This window comes from Oreochromis aureus, linkage group 7 (genome assembly GCF_013358895.1).
Source record: "Oreochromis aureus strain Israel breed Guangdong linkage group 7, ZZ_aureus, whole genome shotgun sequence".
Classification (NCBI taxonomy): Eukaryota; Metazoa; Chordata; class Actinopteri; order Cichliformes; family Cichlidae; genus Oreochromis; species Oreochromis aureus.
In genome coordinates, this window is record NC_052948.1 from 52,542,642 (window position 1) to 52,569,689 (window position 27,048).

At 40.4% G+C, this 27,048-nt stretch overlaps 1 protein-coding gene across 4 annotated transcripts in view; it reads right to left on the reverse strand.

The window, feature by feature from the left end:
• Nucleotides 1-10,458: 10,458 nt before the first annotated feature.
• The window catches only part of LOC116310475 (tenascin-like), a 34,856-nt gene continuing 18,266 nt past the window's right edge, over nucleotides 10,459-27,048 (reverse strand). For 2 of the 4 annotated variants that reach the window (XM_039615463.1, XM_031727257.2), the window contains 13 exons: nucleotides 26,700-26,975; nucleotides 19,297-19,569; nucleotides 18,916-19,038; nucleotides 16,841-16,984; nucleotides 16,615-16,734; nucleotides 16,385-16,528; nucleotides 15,640-15,770; nucleotides 14,790-14,922; nucleotides 14,249-14,400; nucleotides 13,957-14,053; nucleotides 13,708-13,869; nucleotides 11,421-11,584; nucleotides 10,459-11,206 (listed from right to left, as the gene is read on the reverse strand). In XM_039615463.1, coding sequence (XP_039471397.1) covers nucleotides 11,096-11,206; nucleotides 11,421-11,584; nucleotides 13,708-13,869; nucleotides 13,957-14,053; nucleotides 14,249-14,400; nucleotides 14,790-14,922; nucleotides 15,640-15,770; nucleotides 16,385-16,528; nucleotides 16,615-16,734; nucleotides 16,841-16,984; nucleotides 18,916-19,038; nucleotides 19,297-19,569; nucleotides 26,700-26,975 — 2,030 coding nt within the window. In that variant the 3' untranslated portion in view covers nucleotides 10,459-11,095. Of the gene's footprint in view, nucleotides 11,207-11,420; nucleotides 11,585-13,707; nucleotides 13,870-13,956; nucleotides 14,054-14,248; nucleotides 14,401-14,789; nucleotides 14,923-15,639; nucleotides 15,771-16,384; nucleotides 16,529-16,614; nucleotides 16,735-16,840; nucleotides 16,985-18,915; nucleotides 19,039-19,296; nucleotides 19,570-20,628; nucleotides 20,938-23,603; nucleotides 23,877-23,981; nucleotides 24,258-24,409; nucleotides 24,683-26,699; nucleotides 26,976-27,048 lie in introns of all 4 variants that reach the window. The other 2 variants (XM_039615462.1, XM_039615464.1) reach the window with 2 other exon arrangements.

Consider the following 27,048-nt stretch of genomic DNA (forward strand, 5'->3'; position numbering starts at 1 on the left):
AATTGTAAATGACCCGAGGGCTTGCATGTGGTGCACGTTAGGTAATAACCAATTATCTCACCTGCACTCCATCTTTGTTTGAAGAGCTTGACGTCTTTGAGTGCAACAGTCCTCACTCTTTGGAAAAGCAAACAGAATGATGCATTTCTTTAATGAGTGCAAGGCGATGGAAATTGTGTTGTAACCTTGCTGTTAATCTGACCTGGGGTGGAATGAGAACTGCTCCTCTGAGGCCAGCATTAGAGAAACAGCGTCGGAGCAGGAATATGTGAAAATAGGAGCAGATGCTGAAAGATAGAAAGCTTCTCTGCCAACAATAATGCTTCCCTTTTTTTCCTCAAGATTTATCACGTTCAGTTTATTATTACAAGTCACATTAACAAGTATTTGTTTGCCATTGTTTGTCTACTTTTACAAAGCAAACACTCTCCAGTGTTAAACATGACATACATGGCAGCTCTATCACATGCACATCAGTAATTACAGATTGCAAATCTTTCAATCGGCTTAGCAAATACCGGATGGATTAACATGGAACGGTGTACAAACATTCATGATTCCCAGAGGGTGAATCTTACTAACTACTATGATCTCTGCTCCTAGCAGCTCAAAATATGCAGTGATGCATCCCAAGACCCATGCTATTTAAAATTTTGAACATTCACATTACCCAGAAGATTCATCGTAGCATTGTTCTTCCGACCTCTGACTTTGGCATAGATGTCAATGGCATAAACTTTATGCCCCTGATGGGTAACACTGGCCATTACTTCTCAAGTTACCCAATACAAGAAAGAAACAGCTATAATAAACTATTCAAATACTTAGAGAGCCGCCAGTGTGGCTGCAGACTTCAGAGGTAAAAGGTCATCTCCACCCAGAACAATACAAATAAAAACTACTGCATGGACCAATAGCTGCTTTACATTAAAGCTTTGTCATGGAGAAAATATGCTGGCAAATAAAAAGCTGTCAGCACTGCCGCGACTCTAAAAAAGGCGAGCACTTATCAAAAATGGGCTCCTCGCTGGAATGACAGCTGATCAAATCTATGTTTAACTATCACAACACAGATGGGGATTTACAAACATTTCAAATGTCAAAGGCCACGAAGGAGCCGGCCTCTGAGTTTGAATGCTTGTAGATTCATTGTGATGCTAATCCTGTTTTATCCAGTCAGACCCTAAAATAAACCGAGCGCTCTAAAGTATGAGCCGTAATCCCCATCACCGAGCTCTGTGCGCTCCCGTTCTTAGCCGGGATGTTATGTCACTGCAGTCAGAGCCGTAGAGTTAAAACCTTCATCAAATGAGCGCGACGGAGGGGAATACGAGCAGGTAAAGGAAATATCATCCAGGGATTTTCAGAGATGATTTGAAAAGTATAAATGAAACAAAGTCAAGGCATGGATTTAGGACCGTACACTAGTACACAACCGCACAAGCAGGAGATTTATTATAAGGTACAAAATAATGTAGAGGATCGACTTCTTTCAATGTATTTTTATTCTGAAGGAGTGTTTCATTTTTCATCGCTGATCATGCATTAAGTTGTTCACATTTATACTTTTAGCTGTGGTTGACAATTTGTCTCTTGTTGCTCTTTCCTATTTTAGGGCAGGACTCCCGTTGGGTGCTACTAGTTTAGCTGGTTAGTACAGACTAGAAATGGACCTTTCACTGGACTGTCGAGCAGTAAAATAAATTGTTTGTTTGTTTTTGATCATATTAAAGTACCCTATAAAGTATCCTGTATGTAGAAAATATGTTAGATTTACACCCTGGTTTTTATCTCCATAACATGTTTCCATCTTCATAACAACCATTTAACTTATCTGTTTAATTTTGGGGGGGAATTTAAAATTTACTGCTTAGACTGTGGTAGGCCCTCAACAGTCTCCTAGGGCGGACCTCTCCAAATATTTATGGTATTGTAACTTTGGAGCATTTTTAATGCAATTATCTGACAAATAATATGAATTATAAAACACAGTCTGTATCACTATGAAGTCTGCTTTTCAGTTTGAGTAAAATTCCAGTATTATATTTAACATATATATAACATGCACCTTGCTAACTGATTACTTAGCGGTCCACCTTCTAATCAAATATATGAACTTCAGGCGTAAAACAAGTAAGGTGGTTATGGTCATGAAGCCATAAAGCTGTCCACAAATCCCTAAGTAAAAATCATCTTTTACAGTCTTCGCAACCAACTAGTGAATAAATCAAAAACTTATTATTTCAGTTTTAGGTTTATATATTAAAAAACAACAAAAAAGCCAAACCTTTTTTAGGTTTATGTATTGGTTAGCACTGTTGCCTCACAGCAAGAAGGTCCTGAGTTCAATTCCACCATCAGGTGGAACGTAAGGAGTTTGCATGTTCTCCCTGTGCTTGTGTGGGTTCTCTCTGGGTATTATGGCTTCCTCCCACAGTCCAAAAACATGCATTTAGTGGGGATAGGTTAATTGGTAACTATAAATTGCCCATAGGTCTGAATGTGAGTGCAAATGATTGTCTGTGTCTATGTGTTAGCCCTGCGACAGACTGGGATAGGCTCCAGCCCGCCCACGACGCTGAAAAGTATAAAAGGAAGAGAATGGATGGATGGATGGATGGATGGATGGTTTATGTATTACGATGCAGCTCACATATATTAGTAAGTACATTTCGTTAACTTTGCACAAACATGTTCTAGAGTGATACCCCTGCTTTCAGTCTCTGTGTATGTAAAGTGCATGCTAACTGGCTGTCGTGTACAGCAATACTATGAATGAAAAGAGCAATTAATCACTTTCATCTGTCTCTTTGTAAGAATGGAAACAATTAGGTTTGTTTTTATGGTTATTACATTTTTTGAGGCCTACGAGGTTGTGTTTAAGGTGCAAAAACACAAACATAATTTTTCTCATATTCTACATTGCTTCATGTTGCAGCACCTGTCTTTACCCTTGGTCTAAAAAAAATCCACGCAGCAAGCAGGTCCAGGATTCAAATCATTTTTAAAAAGTTTGCATCCTTGCCTTGGGTTTGAGTTGGTTCTTGTAGTCGTCCAGAATCCTCCCTGAATCCCAGTGCCACTGGATTTGGTTAATTGGTGGATCTAAATTGGCCATAGAATGTGAGTGTGAATGGCTGTCTGTCTGTGTGTTAGCCATATAGCAGGTTGGTAGCATGATATAAACATTTTACTTATATGTATATGCCATATATGCCATATGTAAATACAGCAAAGTAAAACATCTCTTTGGCCTTTAAATCAGGTTTATAGCTTCTATTAAAATTCTGTGTGCATACATGACATGTACTTTATATTTCACCAATGCATTTGTTGCCTAAAAGTCCAGATGGCAACTTGATGAGGTAAAGCAGCACTATATGGGACTGCATTGAAACCACTTGAGTAGGTCATATGTGCGGTTCAATATGCGCGGTTGCAATCCTCTTAGGCTCAGGTCCAAGTTGACATACATCTGGAGCAACCTAATGAAATGTGTTTCGTCTTTAATGCTCTCATTGTAAAATGAAGGAAGGATGACTTTGCACTAGCATCCATACTAACTTAAGGATTAACAGATCCCTTAATTTGGAGCAAGAAGTAGGAAATGAAAGCCACTGTCTACAGGACGAAAGAGACTGAAACTAAAATGACTGCAACCGTGCAGGCAAATAATTCAGTTCAATGTAACTGCCAGCTCTGATTTCTTGGCTTTTAATCAGAGGTCAGACATCTGGCCTCGAGGCTTTCATGTAATTACTCTGCTTATCTAAAATGGACAATAGCATCAAATCTATAAATTTGATCAAATCCACAGTGATTAACTAAACAGGCTCTGTTGTTAATCTGTGAAACAGGGATCCATTAGAGCAGATCATGCTCCACGTTGATAGGCAGAAAACCCCCCAAAGCATGATCTCATATACATCAGAGGTCATTCAGCCAGCCACGGCGTATTAAGCTCTCTCTTATTTTCTACAATCTAATTTGAGTAACGCATCAGATGGTTGCGTGCGTTGTAGCGCCAACAGAAATCAGGACATAGTCAGAATGATTAATGACTATAATGTCATTATTTTTCCACAATGTTATGTATTGCATTGGATTATCCTGCACATAAATAGCTGTGAATTAATTCATCTCAATTCGCACCATTATTCTCAAAGCACTTTAATGAATGAGACTTAGATGGATTTATTTGTTCCATGTTCCATGGAGTGATACTGAAAGAACAATAACAATACCACTACCACTACTACTGCTATTAATAATAATAATAATTATAGTAATAACAATATTTGGCATATGCCTTTCCCGCAGACAGATATATTGTATTATAGATGAATGCATTGCTAGTTAAGTTTAAAGGGATATTCAGCTCAGCAGAGCTCTCACTCTTTGTCAGCCTGACGACAGTGCAGAAAAAAAACTTGGGTTTTGTTTCTTTTTATCAATCAGTGATGAATAGTAAGATGTCCTAGCTTTATGGAGGAATTTAAAAAAACATAAAATAAAAAATAAATTGAACTGAATTGAAATTGGCTCATGCTAAAAGGCAGTAGGTTTCGAAAGAATCAATTCAATTCATTTCAATTCAGTTTTATTTATATAGCGCCAAATCACAACAACAGTTGCCTCAAGGCGCTTTATATTGTAAGGTAGACCCTACAATAATACATACAGAGAAAAAAAAAACAAACAACAATCATATGACCCCCTATGAGCAAGCACTTTGGCGACAGTAGGAAGGAAAAACTCAGTTTTAACAGGAAGAAACCTCAGACAGAACCAGGCTCAGGGAGGGGCGGCCATCTGCTGCGACCGATTGGGGTGAGAGAAGGAAGATAGGATGAAAGACATGCTGTGGACGAGAGTCAGAGATTAATGAGTAGTGTGATTCAGCATTAAAAACCCCAAGAGCGACAGCTTGTTTTCCACATGCCTCGGTTAGCGTGTTAAATGTTAAACTTCATGACAGTACAAGCAGAAAAAAGACTAAATCACTTGTTTGAAAGAGTTGGCTGGTGAAAGACTCTTCTCTCTAAAAAGAACACATCAGCAGGTTTGCAAAGTTGCATCTGAACAAATCGTAATCGTTGTTCTGGAACAACGTTCTTTGGACAGGCAAGACCAAAATGCAGTGATGAATTGGGCATCTTGCAGTCACTGAGTTGACCATGAACCAAATCAATCCCAAAGTATTCTAGAGTATTCTAGACTGCTGAAGCTGGGCTCAAACAGTGTGTTGCAACAGGACAGCACAGCAGCAAATCTACAACAGAATGGCTGAAAAGAAAAGAAGCAAGATGTTGCAATGGTCCAGTCAAAGTCCGGACCTCCACCTGATTGAAATGCTACGGCATGACCTTAACAGAGCTGTCAATGAATGTCCATAAACCTCAATGAACTGAAGCAATGTTGTAAATAAGAACAGGCCAAAATTCCGTCACAACAGTGTAGGAGACTTGTGAAGTTTTGCTGTTAAATGTGCTTCTACAAGCTACCGAGTCATGGGGTGTACTTAGCTTTTCACACACTGCGTCAGCCTTTTGGCTCAGTTTTTATGTTCTGTTGTTGTTCATCTCAATTTACCTAATTTGAAAACCTTTTAAGGACAGATGCTTTACTTTTTACCTGATCTGTGCATTTCCTTGTTATTTATCATCATTTGATAAACTAAAATGTCTGTTAGGTTTGAAGTTTATTGATCAATGTTAGCACTCTTACATTTCAGGTAAATAGTATAACTCATAAAACTGTCAAAACACATTTCATAAACCTCTTTTAAATTAGGTCAATAACAATCCAGCACACTACCATTATTGAGACAATAGTCTAAAGGCTCTGCAGTGTTGCTGTATCATGCTGCTTGAATTCAGCAACATGGCATTAATCACTGTCCAGCAATGTTTGCCCTGTAGTGTGGAGGAATGTGTGAATTGTCTCCTATGTAAAATTTGTTTGTGGAGACCTCCAGGTGCAGTCTGTCATGTCCATTTGCTCTACAATGAGCTAGCTTTAGGAGTTCGATCAGCATGCAGAAAAATCAGACAGAGCATAAAATTACCTATTTTTCAATTACATATGTCCAGAGAAGGAGTGGAAAGTAGTGCGGCGAGCACTGAAAGGACTGTGGCCGATGATTTAGATACATGTTCGCACAGTGCCAGGGACTCTGCACTGAGAGCAGAGCCAATTCAAATATAGCACACACTCTTGGGGAAAAGTTTCCTTGAAAAACTTGATTTATGACAGTCCAGAGTGATTCAGTGAGGCCACATGGCGTGATTAATGCAAACAGATTTTCTTAGGCAACACAGTAACCTTTGCTCAGTTGGCACATGCAGAAATCCTTTTTTTTTTTTTTTAAATTTTGGCTCCCATTTGACCTCATGAAGTTAAAGCTCTGTCTTCATGTTGCTTGCAGAAAATATTTCACATAAGGGCACACTATGAAAATAGAATCAAATTATACAGTCAACATTACATAAAACAGAACATAATGTGCTCATTTCTGTTTACTGAATAGAAACCAGTTATTTTTTAGGTCATTGCATCAGCAGGAGAGAGCTGGCTGTGTAAATCTGAGACAGCTCTTTGAACAAACAGTGATATAACACTGTTCAAATACTGAGAGTATCACAATGTGCTACAACTCCATGACACTTCTGAGAACTCTTGGCTAATTTTGGTTCACATGTACTGAGGCAAGTCTCTGTTGAAGGGGTGTATGCATTACCCTGTGGGATGTGGAGTCATGTGAAAAAGAAAGTTTTTACAGGAATCTGTGCAGTCCTGTGAAAAATGCCCCACCATTTAGCAGCAATAACTTGAATTTATCATTAGTTCATTTTCTCACTTTATCAACCTTGTCACATTGTGGAATTTTGGCATGCTTTTCTTTGCAGCGTTGCTTCATTTCAGAGGTTTGAGAACAGCTCTCTTAAAGTTACACCGCAGCATTTCAATCAGGTTGAGGTCTGAACTTGTTTCTTTTCTTTTTCAGCCATTCTGTTGTAGTTGTCCTGCTGTGCTTGGAATCATTGTCCTGTTGGATGACTCAGTTTCAGCCAACCTTTTAGCAACATTTGACTCTAGAATATTTTGGTTTATAGAGGAGTTCATGCATTACTCAATGAATGCAAGGTCCCAAGATCGTCACCCTGCTTGACAGTTAGTATGATGTGTTTGTGCTGATATGCTGTGTTTGGTTTTCACCAACCATTGCCACTGTTGAGCATTGTTGGTTTTCACCAACAATGCTCAACAGTGTTGGTTTTCACATAGTTACAGTTATCTTGTGGTTTGTACAGATGCAACTTTGCAAAGCTAAGACATGCTGACCTGTTCTTTTTCAAAAGACGAAGGTTTCTGCAGGCAACACTTCCAAACAAGGGTTTGGAAGTGTTGCCCTCCAAACCTTTACACCCAGTACAATTAGAAAAACTGACCTGGTCAGTCTTTCTAATTGTACTGTTGAACACTTTAACATTTTACATGCTAACTGAGGCCTGTTCAGTCTGAGATGTAGCTCATGGGTTTTTTATTTTTTATTTATTCAATTTCTCTGAACATACTATTGTCTGATCAAGGGATGAAATTGTTGTAATGTACACTCCTTAGTGTACATTAGTGTCCTTAGACTTCTTTAGACAAACATGAAATCCTCAATGGAGGAACCAGGCCGCATTCTGAAGCTAAAGAGACCCTTACAGGTAACGAAAGCTTTCCTAGAAATACTCTTACTGGCGTGAGGTACTATGGATATACTGGGTTAAGCCCCCATTTTGCTCTTAGATCTGCTTTAATCCTTCATGGCATAGACTCAATAAGGTGAAACGTTCCTTAGAGATTATGGTCCATATTGTCACGATATACCACGCAGTTGTTGCAGACTCTTTGACTGCATTTAGCAAAGATGCTAGGTCTATTGGATTGAAATCTGGCGACTGTGACTGCGGACGCTTTTTAAGTAAAGTGAACTCATTTTCACTGAAAGAGGATTTGAGCTTTGTGACATGATAGATGCAACCAACAATAGATGCACCAAAATATACTAAATTAGTATTAAAGTCCAAACTCTGAAGAAAATATACCCCACACTATTACACCACCACCAGCAGGACCACGGACACGAGGGCGAATGGATCCATGCTTTCATGCTGAGCCCCAGTGTCCCATCAGAGATCATGGAACTGAGGAAAGTTTGTTCAGTCTTCTGCTGTTGTGTCTGCCACAAAAGACCACCGCTTCAACGTTTGATGTGTTGTGCGTTCAGAGAGTCTCTTCTGCATCATATTGCATTGCATTGTAACGTTCCATTCAATTCAATTTTGCCTCAAGGCGCTTTATATTGTGAGGTAAAGACAATACAATAATACAAATGAGTGTTTTCAGCTCAAAGGAGTTTGGCCATTGTCTGAGCTCTGGCAATAAAAAAAAGCATTTTCACCCAGAGAACTGCGGCTCACTTTTGGAGCTTTCTCTGTAAACCCTAAAGACAGCTGTGTGGGAAAATCCCAGCAGGTCATCAGGTTCTGAAATGCAACCTGTCCTGCACCAACAAACTGTGACAGGTCACTTAGATTATCTTTCTTCCCCATTCTGATTCTCAATTTGAGCTTCAGCAGGTCATCTTGACCGCATTGGGTTGCAGCAATGTGATTGGCTCACTTATTTGTAAGCAGGTGGACAGGTGTACCTAACAAAGTAGCCAGTGAGTTTATATAGTTTATATAACTATATGATACTTATAATTGAGCAATTATTAGTACTACTACTTAAATTTGTAAACTTTGTAATATATTGTATTATTTAATTAGTTCAGTCTGTTACTGTTATTGTCTTGGAGCAGCTGTAACCCACATAATTTCCTTAGGGCTTATTAAAGTATTCTGATTCTGAATAATGTTATTTATCTTCCTGGGACCACAAATTTCACAGCAATCCATCTTCTGGCTGTCTAAAGCTTCGCAGTCTGGAACAAAGTGGCAGACTTCCTGCCATCTCCTTCGTCACAGCCTGAAGAATTCAGAACATCAGTAGAAAACTAAACCTGTTCTGGGATAGCTTTCTATAAAATCTGACAGATTTCAGGCATAGATGTAAACGCTTAAACTATCTGAGTAAATATCAGCATTATTGTGTCTGCGATCAGCCCTTCTGCCATGGGAAATATTAGCCTGTTATTGACAAACACAAGTTCCTAAAGAGTGAAGACTAGGATCCCTGGAAAGGCTTTACTTGAGCACTTCAGTCTGTCTGGAGATAGATTACAAGGACACCCAACTTGTGGAGCCCTTATTTAGAAACACCTCAGGATGAAATGAGATATTAGCAGCATGCATTAGTAGAAATCCAGGTCAGAAGTTATTTCTAAATCTTGAACTTAATATGGAAAACTCCCAGCTCTGTGCCAGCCGACATCTCGTATCCTGGGGTTTGCATGTTTAATTGTATTATTCAAACATATAGTTCCAGCATCCTAAACTTCCAACAACTGAAAGCGTCAGTCTTCTGTGAGCACACACAAAGGCTGACATGGACACCAATACTCAGAAACTGTTTCTTCGATCATTCCCATGTAGGATCAGATGCAAGAGGCCAAAATGTCCCCACTCAATTGGACTGCAAAACAAACAAACTGTGCCAGAGGCTGCAGAGAGGACACAGAAGTGGCTGCAGGGTCGGATCGTTCAGCCACGTGCTAATGTTGAAAAAAGATATCTAGCCTTGACAGGAAGTAGAGCATGTGCCTCACTTATCTTTAACTGGATTTTCTCATTAAAGTCAAATCTTTCAACTCCAAAGTTTTTTCTTTCTTTTTTGTTTTTCTTTTTTTAAGAGGCGATCAAATTTGGATTTGATGACAACTGCAGAATAGATATTGACTTTGCAAACCTTGTGTGGCTTGGAGCTGGGGGGGATCCAAAGGCCTTGAATTGCAAAAGAGAAAAGATAAACCACATTTTAAACTTTGGCATGTTGAACAGATGCAGTCACCGAAAAAAATAAAACGCAAAAGATTTATATTAGCATCAAACAGGTAATAATTTAAGATCTTTTAGTAACACACTGAATCAAAGAAAGACAAAACCCCAGTCATGTCTTTAAAACCTCTATTTTTTATTAACAATGAAACACTTTTTATCAGAACTGAGCTGTGTTTAACAGTAATTGCTACTACACCTGATAAATGAATGTCGCTGTTATTTTCCAAGCTGTACCTACGAATAAATGCAGTTTAAGACCTTTAAAATGTGGTGCTTTTTCCTGCTTTAAGACCCACTGTGAATCATCTTTAACACTTACCATCAGCTGCCTGGTAATATTAGTCCTTCAGCTGCACTTAGCAGCACACACAGGACACCCCTGTGCAGAACTGCACAGAGCAAACACCGCCATCTGCTGGAGTGGACGTGGTTCAGCTGGTCACTAATAAGAAGAGCCACCACACGCTTGTATCAAACTAACATCTTCTTTTATTTGTATTGAAGGTTACAGAGCATCAGGTTTTTTTTTCTATCAAAATAAGTAGATCAAAATTCAAGCAAGAATTCAATAGCTTCTTGGGGGTGGGATAGGTGGGCATTGTACAGTAAACATATGACAATATTTAAGTTTTTAAGCTTTAAAGTTTTCATTTGATGCATCTAACCTGGTCAGTGATTCAGTTTGAGATGGATGAGGCGAACACTGATGAATTCAGGGGATGTGACTATGTGCCTTTTGACATGTTACTAATTCAGTGGATCCTTTCAGATCCATTTTTTAAATTTTTTTTAATTTACTGAAATTTTTCTACAGGCGTTTGGTCCCAACAACACATATATGTCCGTTCGTGAATCAAACTCAGCATCTACTTTCTTCGGGAATGCAAAAATATACAGTCACACACGGGAGAACTACACAAAAAACAACAAAAAAAACCCCAGTTAATGATTCTCCAGGGTCTTTCCCACATTGAAAACTCAGTCACAGCTTGGTGTGACTGCCTGTGTGTGTGTTTGTATATTCGAGAGTGTCTTAAAGATGGGGGAGCACAGATGCTGATGCCTGGAGATGAGGTGTGATGAGGAGAGAGGGCTTCATGAGTCTATGATCGCTTTTTTCTGCTCTCAAAATTTCTGAAGTTGGCCGGCCTTATCTTCATCTCTGCAAACTGGATCGAGTGTTCGTGGCCCTTCCAGTGGAACCAGTTGATCCCCTGTGGAAAAAAAACAACAAAAACCCCCTAAACAATACAAATCATCAGCTTTTCCTAAACTACACATCCAGCAGTGAGCAGGGAGCAAGTTCCACTGGGAAAAATCTGATTTTCTCATTAGATAATTCAATTTTTGTGCTCCTAATAAACTGCTTGTGACTCGTATTATGGTTTACCACTTCATTTTCTGCGATGCGTGTGAGAGCGTTCGTACCTTACTGTGACTTTTGTCACCATATTTCCCCATGAGGTTGACACGGTGACAGTTTTTATACCAAAAGGCGCCTTTGTAGGACAAGGCGCAGTTGGTCACAGCGATATCGTTATCATTGTCGTAAGTGGAGAAGGGCCGACCCTGGTGGTAGGTCATGGAGTCACCTGGTGGACAAATGAGTATTATTCAGTTAAGGCAGTCTGATGAGCTTAACTGGATTTGTCAAAGTGACTTTTCTTAGAAATAATTTGGCATTCTAGGAAATACGTTCAGTTTATTGCCAAGAGTTTAATGAGAACACTCGTCACTGTCAAAACTGCACGATTTAAAATGCAGGATTAAATTATGTCTTTAAGAAAACAGCTGTGAGCTCTTTTGTACTTCCAAAGTCTGGAAAGATAAACCTAAGGCAGACAGAGTACACAGGTGTCGACCAACACCACGCGGATCCTGGACTACCTTGCCAACTGCCATCAGTATGTAAGGATCCAGAAGTGTGTGTCTGATAGGGTCGTCTGCAGGCGCCTCACGGGGAACAGTTCTATGCTATTCTCCTTATACACCACAAGACTTCACCTACAACTCTGATAACTGCTTCCTGCAAAAGTTCTTGGACGACTCAGCAGTTGTTGGCCTCATTTCCGATAACAGAAAGTAAGAGAAATTCCTTTGTTGACGGGTGCCAGCGGAACCGCCTCCAGATCAGGCATAAACATCCTCGATTTACACCCGTGAGCATCCAGGTAAAGGATGCTGAGCTCATCGACTCATATAAGTACCCGAGTGTTCACCTAACACCCAAACTAGAATGCAGGGGCAGCTCCTGAGGGCCTCCTATGACTTTGTGGTTGCATCGACCCTCACTTATGGTTTGCTCTGCAGGGCAGCAGTATCTGCTCTGGAGACAGGAAGAAAATGAACTGGCTGATCAAGGAGGCCAGCTCTGTTCTGGGATGCCAGCGGAGGTGGTGGGTGACAGGAGAACGGTGGCTAAGCTGTCATCCCTGCTAGAGAACACCTCCCACCCCAGGCAGGTCACCCTGACAGCACCGAGCAGCTCCTTCAGTGACAGGCTGCTGCACCCACGGTGTGAGAAGGAGAAATATCCGAGGTCTTCCTTTGCAGCTGCTGTCAGACTATACAGCAGCACACGTGAAACTACACCACACATGCACACACTGTACATATTTCAGTGTGGATCTGAAATGCCAAGTGTATCACTGTATCACATCTACATCTACATATCCATATATTTATATGTAAATAATATTTCTTCTGCCTTGTATAGTGTACATTTTTCTTCCGTTGTTGTTTCATCTATTTATTCCTGGTCTCTTCGTTCTGCTGCACTAGCAATCTGAATTTCCCAACAACGTGAGTAATAAAGTCTCTTATCTTATCTGGTCTTATCTTATCTTTTGTGGTGCCTGCGTCTGAATCACTGAGTGTCTCAGGATCATAAGATTTTATGTCCCTATATTCACTTTATTAAACTTTAAAGAGGGCGATATAGCTGCTGAGACAGTTGTGTTCAGTGCAGTGCCCTCGAGTCTTGGCTCAGACTCAGATAACCCACTGATCCGGATCAGTGGGTGTGATCCAGACCTCTGTGTGTTCATATCTGAATCAAACTATCAGCCAAACTTTTACAAAGAACTTGTGAGCACCAGTGGTTTTTCTCCATTTTTAGTCGAAAGCTACATTCACGAGTGGTAATATATGACAAGACTGGAACATTATTTTGACACAGAAGGAGTTACGAGCAGAAGACGCGCCTGTATCAAAATGCTGCGAACAATAAAACCTTTTATAAAGTTTCCATTTGTTTTGACGAGCCAGCTATTTCAAGTGGTTATTAAATCTTTTGAAGGTGATCAAAATGCTCTTTTCAGGGATTTCTCCTGTGTCATCGGAACAGATTGAGCAAACAACAAAGGTGCTAAACAAAAAGAAAAATTTAGATTGTGACACTCAGAGTGGGTGTGTTTTTTTTCCAACCTGAAGGGCTCAAAAGGATTAGCGTAAACTTTCAAGCAAATACTCTGTAATTAATGGGCCTGTAAATCAAAAAAATATTGACAGTATAAACATAAAATATGGCTTCATTAAATAAACTAGACAAAAAAAAAAAATCTGCTTATTCTGAGAGGTTCAACTGAACTGAGCCTTTATTACACTTACTGGAAGGAAACAAGTGTGAATACCATTCTCTTGTCTAACGTTAAAGTACAAAGTAAATACTTGTACTCCCCAACATGTCAGGCTATTTCATTAAAGTGATACCAACCTGCTGTTCCACTATATGTTCCTATGTAGACTTTATAGCGTGTCCTTGGCTCTGCAATTGTGAACTTGTCATATTGCGCATAGGCGGTCTCCCCGTTGTCCCTCAAGTCCACTCGCAGCTCATAATGGCCTGAAGATGTGATTTTATGGAGGTTGGAGAGACCTATAACCCAAGTTTAATATGTGTGAGTCAGGAGGGCAGTGAGCGAGGGAAAGAAAGCAAATACGGCTCCAGGATGAGCGAGCTTACCCAGCCAGAACTCATCGTTCATGTTACCAAAGCCAGCCGTGTAGTTCTTCCAGTTCCTGAAGAATTCCAACTTTCCATTCTGGCGTCTGAGGAAAACCTGAAGAGTACCGACTCTCATGAGCGTCAAAACAGCTTTGCAGCAATCATAAGAAGCTAGGCTAAGGCCTCTGTGGTGCTGTCTATCATTTGTCATCAGAAAAACAGGTGCCACATAAGCAGTATCATCAGGATTCAGTTTGAATAATGGTGTGAAACTGGCTTTATTTGGATTCCAGAAGGCTGATTTCCTCACCAGCCATCCTCCGCCATCTGTGGTCATGTCACAGTAAACCTGGATGGGCTGGCTCTCCTCTCCTCCAATATAGATGGTATACAGACCAGAGGTCGTCTCTCCGTTCAGCAATATCTGAGCACAGTCCCGTGGGCGTCTGTACAACTGTCCGACTGAAAAGCACATATTAAAAAGGCATCACGTTAGAGACCCCGAAGGATGCGCTCGCTTCTTTTTGGTCCCTGTTAAATAAACAAGGCATGAGGCTGTATATAGCATCCTGAGAGAGGACTACGGAACGGGGGAGGGCTTAACAAAGAAGGTTATTCCATCTGGAGCTCAGCTCAGACAGAAAGAAAAACAAGCACAGGTGATCTGGCCCCAATATCAGAGGAAATGAAAGGAATGCACATTAGAAGAGGCAATCTCTTTCTAATGTGCATCTGGACTGTTGCATAACAGCCAAATCCTTCACTTCTGAGAAAGCAGCAACAAGTCCAGTGCTCCAAATTTTCAGCTACACATTAATTAAGAAGAGGTTTGTGTTTGTTTTAATGCTTACGGGTAGTGAAGACGGTGGCCACGTGACGACTCCTCTGGGGTCCAGCGGCAGCCTGCAGTCGCACATTGTACTCCGTGGAGCCAGTGAGCTGCGACATGCTGTAAGACGATGCTGTTGGGCTTAGCATCACCTCCTGAATCCATGCAAGACACACATATTATTTACACCAATGGCATTTCTTAACTGATTACAACACAAACATTTCAGAAAACATGACAACACCATGGAAAGGTTTTGAACATTCGAATGGATTGAACCCCAGAGCATTATGATGGGTTGATGTCATTTCCTTGTTCTATACTATTCCCTCAATTTGAAAGAAAGGAAGATGAGATTGCAATCGTAAGGCAATATTTTAACAAAGAACACTGATAAGCTGGACTTCATAAACTACAGATGGTGAAAAAAAGGAGAAGGAATCTGCATTATTTCTGTTTCAGGGTATGCAGGTATGCAGCTCTTGGAAATCCATCAGAGCTCCAGATTTTACTTTTTAAATTTCACAAGTGAAGGTTTTCTCAGCAGAGAAGCCTTGCAACAACGGTAAGAAAAAACTCCCTTTTAACAGGAAGACATTGGCAGACTTTGTCTCAGGCAAGGCGAGGAAACAAGACAAAAGAGACAAAAGAGTAGCTAAATGCAAAATGGTGTATAAGCACATGGAAAGTGAAAAGAGATGAGTGAAGATGAAATTCTCAGAGCATTATGGGAAGCCCCCTGCAGCCTAGGCCTATTGCAGCATAGCTAAGTGATCAGAAACTTGTGCTTTCAACGACAGTTAGAAAAACTGGAAAAACACAGCAAATCATATCTGTTGTCAAACGATGAAATGATACGGGCATGTGCGTACCCTGATTGTTCCATCAGCAGAGGAGAAGCTGAGCGTGTATCCAGTGACAGCAGCATGAGGTGGTCTCCACTTCAGAGTGGCGCTGTCAGTTTGAATATTCATAGCTATCAGATCACGAGGAGGGTCCACATCTGCAAATACAGCATCACATTAATCATTCAGTACAGCTGATGTGGTTAAAAAATCAATGCATGTCGCTTAAGGTTATATTGACGCTGACATATACTCCCTCTTACTCTAAGAGTAAGCACTGCGAGAGATCCTGCTTATGCAGCTCAACAACCCGACTACGTTCAAAAAGGGAAAGTTTTTTTGTCTTTGCCATGAGAACGTCATCACAGTGTGACTACCTGACAGAAAATGACAATGAATCCTAATTTTTGCACAGATTTGGCCTTTTAAAGGCATGTGGTCCTAAACTTTTGATCAGCTGTAAAACAGCCTGCTTCACTTTAAGCGTTGTTATCAATAAATTGCAAGCTCAAAAACATGTTTTGTCTCACTCCCATTTCTTGTTGTTGCATATTGAAGCTCTTCTTGGAACCTTGTTAAGATCCAACCATGCAAAATATGATTTTCTGCCATTTTTCAAGTATAATTAAATTAGAATTTCAAATAAAATACAGTGAAATTCCATTTAATTCCAGGGAATTACATCTTTAGTAACAGGCCACATTATAAAGTGTTACCCATCTTTTATATTAAGCAATACTTTTATACCATCTGGACATCTTTCTGTATTTACCTGTGGTGAATTCGGTAACAGCAGAAGCACTCCTCTGAGCTTCTTTCATAGCATGAACTCCAACTGTGTAGTGGGTTGCTGGAACCAAGGAGTTCATCTCAAACTCCACAATGTTCCCAGAAACGTGCTCCACCTTTGGGGACACTATAGGGCAGGAATTAAATTATGCAATCAATACAAAGTCAATTAAAATGAACAGAAAGCAAGCTCGTTTAAACCCAGAGACACACCAGAATCAGCACTGTAGGTAATGATGTAGCCATCAACAGTAGCGACAGATGGTTGCCACAGCAACAGGGCCGAAGTGTCCGTGACATTAATAACAGTAAGACCATGAGGTCTGTCCAAACCTGCGGGGCATGAGGAAGATCACAGAGAAAATGTGTCAGGTCAGTACATTTTTAACTGACTCCAGTGTCACCGGAGTGAAGGCTGCATAAGAGAAAAAAAGCCAACCTGTGGTTACAGTGTCTGTGCTGGGGTCACTTTCCTCCAGACCCTTCAGAGCGCTGACAGTTACTTGGTACGTCTTTCCGGGAATCATATTGGGAAGCAAAGCTTTGAACATGCTGCCATCTACAGTCAATGTCATTGGGCTTCCTGTGGAGGAGAGAGAACAAACACATGTACTATTGATTCAAAGACAAGCTTGTCAAGAGGTGTCAGATTTTATCTATCAGTGTATTTCCACTGTACTGAACAAGATGTACTAAAGCTCTTCACGTACTTTGTGGTGGGTGGTGATAAATGTTTGAGTGCTGGAGATTCAGGCCAAGAGAAGCCTTTGTAAGGCTGAGATAAATGCTTACATCAACTAAAAAATGACAAACTGATTACAATCACAGTGCGCCGTGTGCTAATGATAGTATATTACTTTCATTACTCAAGAGCATGGTCCTATAATTTATGATTTATGATGATGAAGTGAGTTTCCTCCAAACTAGCAGCTAAAAACAAATTTGTACTCTGTAGATCAGGCGTGCACAGATTTCCTGTGTTCCAGTTCAGCTTCTCATCTATGCTCATGTCACTTCTGGGTACTCACAAATCATCTTTGTGTGCTATGAATTGTGACACAAGTGCTAAATACATACATACAAAATATTTTTTTAATTGTTCTTCATTTTGTCATTGTTACACTACGTGTTTTATTCTTTTGTTAAATGTCCTTGGGTGTCTTGAAAGGCGCTCTTAAATAAAATTGATTAATATTATTATTAACAAAACCTTGTTTGGTATTTCCTTTCTATCTGTTATTATCTAATAAAAGCAACAATCATCAAAGAGGATTTATTGCATATTTTATTAGTGGGCTCCAATGATGGATATTAAATATGGCTAAAGTTTCTAATAATGTGGTCAGTGCATTTGTAAGTAATCCCTGTGAGTCAAAGGCTCAGACTTCAGACTGCACAAAACGCTGTGTTGCTCTTGATTCTCACTGATTGCATAGCGAGTGGATCGATTAGCAGGTTGTGACAGTTTAAACAGTAACCTTACCCACCTGCTGAAAGAAAGTTGGCTTAAAGGGAAGGGACCTTATTTCACAGACTGGGTGAACTGAGGGGCTGCATCAAGTAAATACGTATCATATTGAACTGAATCATGCAAAACTACTCTGGCAGAGTGGATAAAAAAAATACAGAGCTGGAAATTGTGTTCTTAAAAAAATATTTTTATAAGATGAAAAATCTCCAAGTAGTGCAATGCCAATAGTATCATATGATGTTGACACTGAGATGTTCCCGGTTAGCCTGAGCAGGTGTTTTACCTTTAAAAGGGTTTATGTGTCCTTTCTTTCTGAACTTTGATGTATAGCTCCGTCTTGTACAGATTTTGCATTGACAATAAACATATCGCACCATTTTTAGAATAGCTCGACAACTATGTGACTCTGTAAATGAACTATGATAAAAGGTTGACCAGTAATTGGACCAAGGACATGCTGTTAAAGGCCTTAATTTCATCTGGTGAGCCCACTAACCAATCAGCTGTCAGAAAGAAAGGCAGGATGAAGGGCTATAGCAGAAGCACAGGAACTCTGTACAAGCAGCACATGACAGGCATGTGACTTGAGTGCAGACGTGCAGCTTTGAGCAAGAGCAGAACAAATCTGCATACAGGGAGGGATCATTTCAGTTCTAGGAAGATCATTGAATAGCTTAAAAGGAAAATGAAAGCACACGTTTTCAAACAAAAGGACAAAAGGACTCAGTTACACTGAGCCTAGTTTAGCGGGTTTGCTAGCTGGAAGAGAGTCGCTCTTCTTCACATTCTGACTTTGTGAGAGCTGTAGTCACAGAGAAGTGAATGCTGTTACTGAAAGTCTGTTTCTGAAATTAAAAAGTGAATCTGAACTGATAAGTGGATTATTTTTGATATTATTGCATGCATGTTTCTGACATGTCATCAGTTAGCTGTTATTTTCAACATCAGTATGTCTGATGACACAACAAGGAAGCTAAAATTTAAACTGTTTAATTAAATTCAACCTTAAATGTAACTTGTATAAGCAATGATTGACCTCTTACCTCCTTCAAATGGCACATATGTGATGCGGTAGTTATCCACCGGAGAGCGAGGCATGGACCAGTGAACTACGGCTGAAGAGTCAGTCACTTCAGAGAAGTGAAGTCCTCTGGGAGTGCTGAGGCCTAGCAAAAAGCAAATGGATTTGCGCAGAGAGCAAAAAAGCAAAGCAAAAATTGTAAGTATTGTAAGTAAGTATGTGAAAACACATAGTTTTTCCCAAAAGGACGTTTTTCGACGGACGTGAAGTTTCAAAGAAACCAGAGGAATAAAGATGATTAGTGGGACACTGGGTTGAGTTCTCTGAAGTCGAATGTCGCACTGAAATTCAGAAAGTTTGGTAGTTAACATGAGACTGCACACTTTGCAGTTTTTAAATATACCTGTCTGAACAACCCCCGTAATAGGTTGGGAGCGTCGATCCAGTGTGGCACCGTAAAGCTCGATTTCATACTCGGTGCCACCCATAAGTCCAGTTATGACCTTGGTTCGTTCATCGCCGCGGACGCTGTGCTCTTGAGGATGGGCTAACCTTTTGCTGTCTCTTATTTTGATCACAAATCGGTCAAACAGATCTTCATTGGCCGTCCACGTCAGACGGAAACTGTCAGCTGTGACGTCTGAGACAAAGAGATGCTCCACTTCTGGCTCAGCCTCTGGTTAAACAGGGAAACATTAACGTTGCAGCGCGTCTGGTGATTTCCCAGCAATATTCATCACGTTCTGAGAAACACCCACAGGGATCAGTTTGGAAGAGGTCAGAAATCGGGCAAGACAGGATTAGGTTCCAGCCTGAGGGCCTTCTTGTCCACCACCACCAATCTGCCATGCTTAGGCATCCATTAGTGTTAATCAGTCAAAAATACAGCGCATGGACTACAGAGGCATATGCTTGAATGAAAAGACAAGATGCTTTTTGTAGATGTCAGTTAACAGAAGGATTCTTTCAGAAGGATTTCAGCATACACTTGTTGAAATGCGTCCTCAAGGCCAGCCTGGATGCATTCAGTGCATTTAAAAGTAATGGCAGGTGACAAACGAGATTAGAAGCTAAATCAACAGACATTTCATGCTCAGAATATCTGCTGATTTATCCGTGTTTTCCTGCATATGAAAATGCCATTTTCGATTGAGTGGTTCGTATCCATCCAGGGAGTTTGAACCTGATCTACAAACCAGCCTAACTAGGCAGCGACACGGTGCAGAAATTGGATTTTGTCCATAGATATCTGTCTATCAGCGATTAAAAATGCGAAGGAAAACACATTTTAAAATATGAAGACAAACAAATGTGCTTGCTCATATTTTGGAGGTAAGAAGAAACAGACGGGAGCTCAACACCTCTTCCTCTCGGTGACACAGCTGCATACCAAGGAAATGCTTAAAACCAAGGAAAAGTGAGGTCATACTGGAAAAAAAGTTCATCTGAGTTAGGGTTAGGTAAGAGTACTGAGCTGAAGTCTCACCATCAAAACGTGGCACTGAGAAAGATATATCCGTCCTCAGGCTAATTTTGTTAGACAATGGCTTTTGTTGTGTGAACTGAATATCAGTGATTAGTAAATATCACAGAACTGCACCAGGTTGTGATAGTGAAACTGCAGAAGTGAAATGGTTAAAATAGTTCTACACATATACACCCATGGTAGCTTCAACAAAGTCAGACACTGGACTTTGTAGTAAGACAGGAGTGCTTACAGTGCACTGAGTTGTACCTGTCACAGCCACTGCGGTCAGAGGCCGAGAGAGAAGCCCTGACTCTGACACCCCTGTCAGTCGGACCTCATAGCCTATGCCGGTAATGAGGCCCCCGATGTCCAGGTGACTTTGGTTTCCTGGCACAGTGAACTCCTGAGCCTTCAGCAGCCAGCCAGAGTCTGTCACCACTATGTGGAAATGGCTGAAGCCACCACTAGAGGGGGTTAGATTATCCCGCGGTAGCTGATGCTTCACCCCCCACGACACACGGAAGCCATATGGGGTTATGTTGGAAATGGTCAAGTTTTCCACTTTAGGCAAAGGAGCTGAGAGGAATGTGGGTTTAATTGAATGGGAGGAAGGAGTGTGTGTGGGGGGAGGGGGAAGGGCAGGAGGGGGACGAGACTTCATTAGGAGGATAACGTGTGCAATGGTTGCAAAAGCAAATACAGAGACAGGTCTTTTACAAGGTAATAGTTATAGGCCAAAACACACTAAGGGCAAATCTAGCATGCATCATAATTTAGTACTGTCCTCACACTATCTAAAATGGCAAACACAGAAGTGCTAAAAATGCAGTTCCTTGAATGGCCACTTAAGACTGATTTAGAGCACGAAACAAATGCAATTTTGGTCTCTTTGTATATTGGTTTTCTTCATGACAACTGTACGTACTTTGCTCACTTTGACCGGCAGATATGCTGACACAGGCGGTTGTAGCCAGCAGCCACTTAAGGCCCCAGTAACACAGTCCTAGAGACTTCTACTGGCAAGCAATAGTTGCTGAGGAAAAAACTAAGTATTTTAGTGGTTGTTGGAAATTGAAATCAATCACTAAGCCCAAGTTACACGGGCCTAAGACCTATCAGTGAACACATAACAACCACTGCTTGTTAGAGAAAAATGCAAATTCCCCAACTGGTTTGCAATTGGTTGTGGGAGGTGTTATTCCCTATTCTTCAGTGCTTCATAGGAAGCCCCCAGTAGCCAAAGCTAACTTAACTTGACCCAACCCAAACTATAAAGTAGAGTAAGTGTCTATATCTTGAATCCAAACTGGGAGCTGGTTCCATAGTAAAGTCTGATAGCTGAAGGCTCTGGTTCCGATTTTACTTTTGAAAACTCTAGGGACCAGCATTTTGAGAGCAAAGTGCTCTGTTAGGGTTAAAATATGACAGGGCCTGAATATTCATTATTATTATTTTGCGCATGAGGAGAAGGATTTTAAATTCAGTTCTGAACAGACAGCCAACAAAGAGAAGCTATTATGGGAGAAATATCCTCTCTCTTTCTCGTCCTAATGGGTACTCTCACTGCAGTGGTCAACTGAAGGTTTTTCAAGGAGCTTTTAGTGACCTGATTATAATGAACTACAAAAGTCCAGCCTAGAAGTAATAAATGCATGAACTAGCTTTATCACTCTGAGACAGCATGTTTCAGAATTTAGCAATATTGTGAAAACGAATGTAAGTAGTCCTCTACATTTGTTTAATGTGCATGCTGAAGATGTTACTGGAGGGCAAGGTAATGTCATCTAAAGCAAATATCTGTTTTAGGAATGACTACAATAACCCAAGTTTTATCTGAATTTAAAGTAGGAAATTAGAGGTCATCCATACCTTTATGTCTGTAATTTAAATTTAAATAAACCTGGGTGTCATCTGCATAGAAATTAAATGTATGCAGTGTTTCCTAATAATAGGTATGTATAATGTAAATGTAATTGGTCCCAGCACAAAATCCTTTGTGAATAACATCTTTGTGGGAAGAAGGCTACCCATTTACTTGAAAAAATTGGAGTCTATTTAAGAGATACGAGCTAAATCACTGCAGCATAGAACCTTTAATACCTGCACCATGTTTTAAAATTGCAATGAATGCTTGACTGAGGTCTGACAGGACAAGCACAGAAATGAGTCCACTGTCAAAGGCCATAAAAAGATCATTCAAAACCTTTACTAGCTCTGTTTCTGTGCTATGATGCACTCTAAATCCTAAATGAAACTCTTGAAATAAACTATTGTTTTGCAAATGACCAGTTAACTGTTTGCCAACTACTCTTACAAGAACTATTTTGAGGCCAAACAAAGATCTTCTAAATTAGTAAGATAATATTTCCTCTCTAACATTAAAGTGGTGCGTGGGAGGGCTCCACTTTGAGAGAAGCCAATTAAACCTAATAAAAAACTAAATGAGGCTGTCATTTTCAACAACTACATGGATGTTAAACTTGCCTGAAATAATTGTTTTATATGAACTGAGAAATAAATCAGATAAAAAGTCAAAGAAATCAACTTCAAATTCTGAGGACAAGCCAGGTGGATGATTATTAACAAATAAAAATGGTTTATAACTTTTCCAGTTAGGGTGGACAAGGTTTAGAGGTTTCTAAATTCTGTCTAGCTCTTTAGTTGGTTAATAAGTTGGCGTGAAAGATTAAAGGTGAATGTGTCCATTACAAGATGTTAGCATATCCTAAATGATTATCCTTCTTTCTCACTATTTGAATGACCATAATTTTCAAAATGGGCATAAAATATTCAGAATGGCTTGAAGCCCAAGAAGTTTTAAGTAAAAGGGTTTATTGCACTCATACAGGAAGAGGGAATTGTGCCATTTTCCTATTAAGTCTTGAGTCTTTTTGAAACTTGATGGTTTTCCCTCTGGTGGCCATTACATAGAATGCAGGTTTAGAGCACTTCCATACTGGTTTCCCTGAGACCCAGAAACCATGTCTGTTTTATACTGACTATGGATCAAGCATCAACAAATGCTTGCTGATTATGAGTGTCAGAAAAAAAAACAATAGCTGCTTGTGATGCATGTCAGCTTTGCTCTTAAGGTGTTTCGGGATTTTTACCTGCATATTGAATTCATTTAGTTATTCTGCTAAGTTAAACTGATAAAAGGAGCTAAATTCCTTTTTAGTTTTGGTGGAAAAAAAGTATACTTCAAGTTTTAGAATAAAAGATGTGAGTAAAATACGTAGTACCTGTGACAGCGTGGGCTAACACTGTGGGAGTGTGACGCCCATGAGAAATACCGTATAGTTCAATATCATAGCCTGTAGCTTCCATCAGGTTAGTGACTGTAATGTTACGGACTTCACCAGGCAATCTGAACTCCAGTGTCTCAGACTGCTGCTCAGAATCACTGACTCGGATAACAAAGCCATCAAAATGACCTGACACAGTGCTCCAGGACAAGCTGAGGTTATGTGGACTCGCAGATGAACCAGCTATGGGCCCCAACTGTGGGATGTCCTCTGAATAAAAAAAGAACATGGCTTTTCAGTTATGTCGTCCTGCATACATGTACATAACAATGTAGGAGGTATGTCCAGTGTCAAGAAATGCAAGTCATGTGATACCTGTTGTAGCTACAGCAAATAGGGGTTGTGTGTTCTGGCCATCAACACCAGTGGCATACAGCTTTATGTTGTAGCCCGTGCTCGCTTTGAGCCCCGCCATTACTGTGGAGCGCACGTCTCCAGGCAGAGCGCGCCCCATTGCCTGAGAGGGCAAAGCAGACTCTCTGACTTCTACTATAAACTTATCAAAAGCCTTCTCTCTTGTCCGCCAAGACAGAGAGAATCTGTCTGAGGTAATGTTAGAAACAACTAGCTTGGACAAATCAGGCTCTTCAGCTACAGGGGAGAGAAAATATAAAATATATACATTTATTAAAAAAAAAGGATAACACATGTATTTGTCACTTTAAAACCCAAGTCAACTTTAGAGTGAAGGTAACAACAATTCTCTTGGAGACTAATAATTTGATACACATAAAACCAATTACCTGTCGATGCAACAATACTGACTGCACTTGTTCTGGATCCCTTGTACGTTCCATAGAGGTAGGCTATGTAATCAGTGCTGGGCCTGAGCCCTGTGACATCATAGGACTTTACATCATGGGATATGTTATACTCCTTTGGCTCCATCAGCCAATCAGAATCAATTATCTCCAGGACAAAACCATCAAACTCTCCTTCAGTGCCATTCCAGAGGATTGAAAAGCTCTCTGACGTTAAGTTCGAGATATATATTTTGCCAACCACTGGTTGATTCACTAAAGAAAGAAACCATGATTAGATTGTCACCAAGGCATTTATGCAGAAAATGTTATTATTAAATGACAAGTAAATGATTAGAAACGGATCTTTTTCTAGAAAGAAATACATTTAGCGTTACGGGACACTCACCACCACCAACAGTAACTGTTGACAGTCTGAGAAGCTGTGATTAAATACATGCATGTAATTTTTTTGCATTAAATGCAAAGCAAAAATCCTGCACCACAGTTATTTAAATACAATTAGATCCAGGATTTTTTAAACAGAAACACAATTTTCACAATTCTAACTGTGGCTGCCACCGCAATACGTTTGCAATACACAATCATGAGGCAACTGAAGCACAGACTTTTCAAATTTAATTCAAGGGGAACAAGAATGATGATGTAAATATTAAAAATCCGCCCGTATCCTGGATTCGAAAAAAGCTGGACCCCTTCTAAAACTGAAAGGGTATGGAGATAGCCGATGATTTCAAACATATAGAAACAATGTAAAACACAGTGAAGAGAATATGCAAAAGCCATGCATGGTTTCTAAAGCTACCAGGCCAGACGTGTTTATTGCTAATGTGACCAAACACAGAAGCAGCTGGACAATTTCTGAAATATGCAGAGCTTTGTTGTCTCCTGTGATTCAGCCAAATGCAGCAAAGCTGATTTACAGAGAATACTATGAAAGCAATTCAACTCAACATTTAAAAAGGACTATGCATTAAAATGGCTGTGATTTCTCAGCTGTGGCAATGCAGCATTCTTGTTTCACCTTGTAAATTAAAGTTGAAAGTCTGTGTTTGAATCATATCTCAGTGCGTCCCTTAATATTGCTTGTAGAGCCGTGTTCAAAATTAAGAGAATTGTGTCACTGTAAAAATATTTCCAGGCTCATGACTGGAAACCAAATATACCTTTTTCTTTACCTTGAATATAAGCAACATGTAAAGCCAAGGAGAGAAACTCAAAAGGCCTTCAAAATTACCTGCAAGTTTGAGTTGTTAATCATTGACTTAAATTTGAAAATGTGATTAAGCAGATTTCATGCATATGTAGCATGGTTTGGGCGTGTTAATGCTGATCAGTTCAATGCATAACGCTGCATCAAAGCAATTCAAAGCAGATGAGTTAGAGAGCTAAACCTTATTTACATGTTGCAGGAAATATAGTCCTTACATGCAAGCATGCACTAAAAACAAAATTCTGATGTAAATCGAGGTGATGTTACTGTTAGCTTCAATTTATGTTATTAGCTTTTTACCTTGATAGTGACAAGAAGATTTAATCATTTGCCACCTAGCAGTTCAAAAGGAAATGACCGTGTTTACTTTGATGTTCCGTGAAAATAAACTTCATCAGAATCCACAAAACCACCCCAGCGTCATTCACGCAAACTGAAAGATGACATGGATACTCACGCATACTATGAGCGCTTGCACATCGACGGGCAAATGATGGGTCATGGTTAATCAATTATACGCTGAATGAGGGCTGATGAGATGAAATGAGATTATCGCACTGTTGCTGTATGACGGGCGGGGGAGGGTGAGAGTTATTGGTTTGCTTTTGCAATCATTGCAGCACATCAGCCTCAGACCGGACCACGATGCAGGGACGGCAGAGGGGGGGCTTCATGCACTTTGGGATGAGGGGGAGCAGTCGGAGGGTAAGTTGAGGGGTTTGGCTCAGTGATGAGGCACATGTACGCATCACCCTGCCCTCTCTCAGCTAGACAGAATCAGTGGCTGGAGGGTGAGGAATGGTATACGGCATGTTGGTTAAGATGAAGCAGTAAAGTGCACTGTGTCCAGGGTGTTGGACATTGAGGCCATAAACAACAATTGGGTTATTATCATGATGTTCTTGTTTCATGCTGCGAGGTGAAGACGCTCCACTGAGAGTGAGACAACGGAGCTATTTATGTGTATGCTTCACAGATGTTGACTTTAGTAGAAATTATTCATGGAAAAGAAGGACAGTTTAGAGGACAAAAGGCTGCAACGCTGCAAGTTGCAGGTACCTGTGGTGGCTTCACTGTACACAGGTTCAAGGAAGGAGCCCTGATACATCCCATACAGGCCAACCATGTAGCTGGTGTTGGGATTCAGCCCAGAGATACCCAGGCTCAAAGCGTCTCCGGACAGAGTGAGGTTCTGGCTCTCTGCAAAATTCTCCAGGTTTGTTACCTCAATCACAAAGCTGTCAAAGTCCCCACTCGTGGGGCTCCAGGACGCAGTGAAGCCATCCCATGTTATGTCAGAGATGGTGAGGTTCACCACCATTGGCGTCAGCATCTCTGGTAGATAGACATATCAGACTGGGGTCAGCTGGACAGCAAGATGGATTATGCATTTCATTTTAAGGCAAAA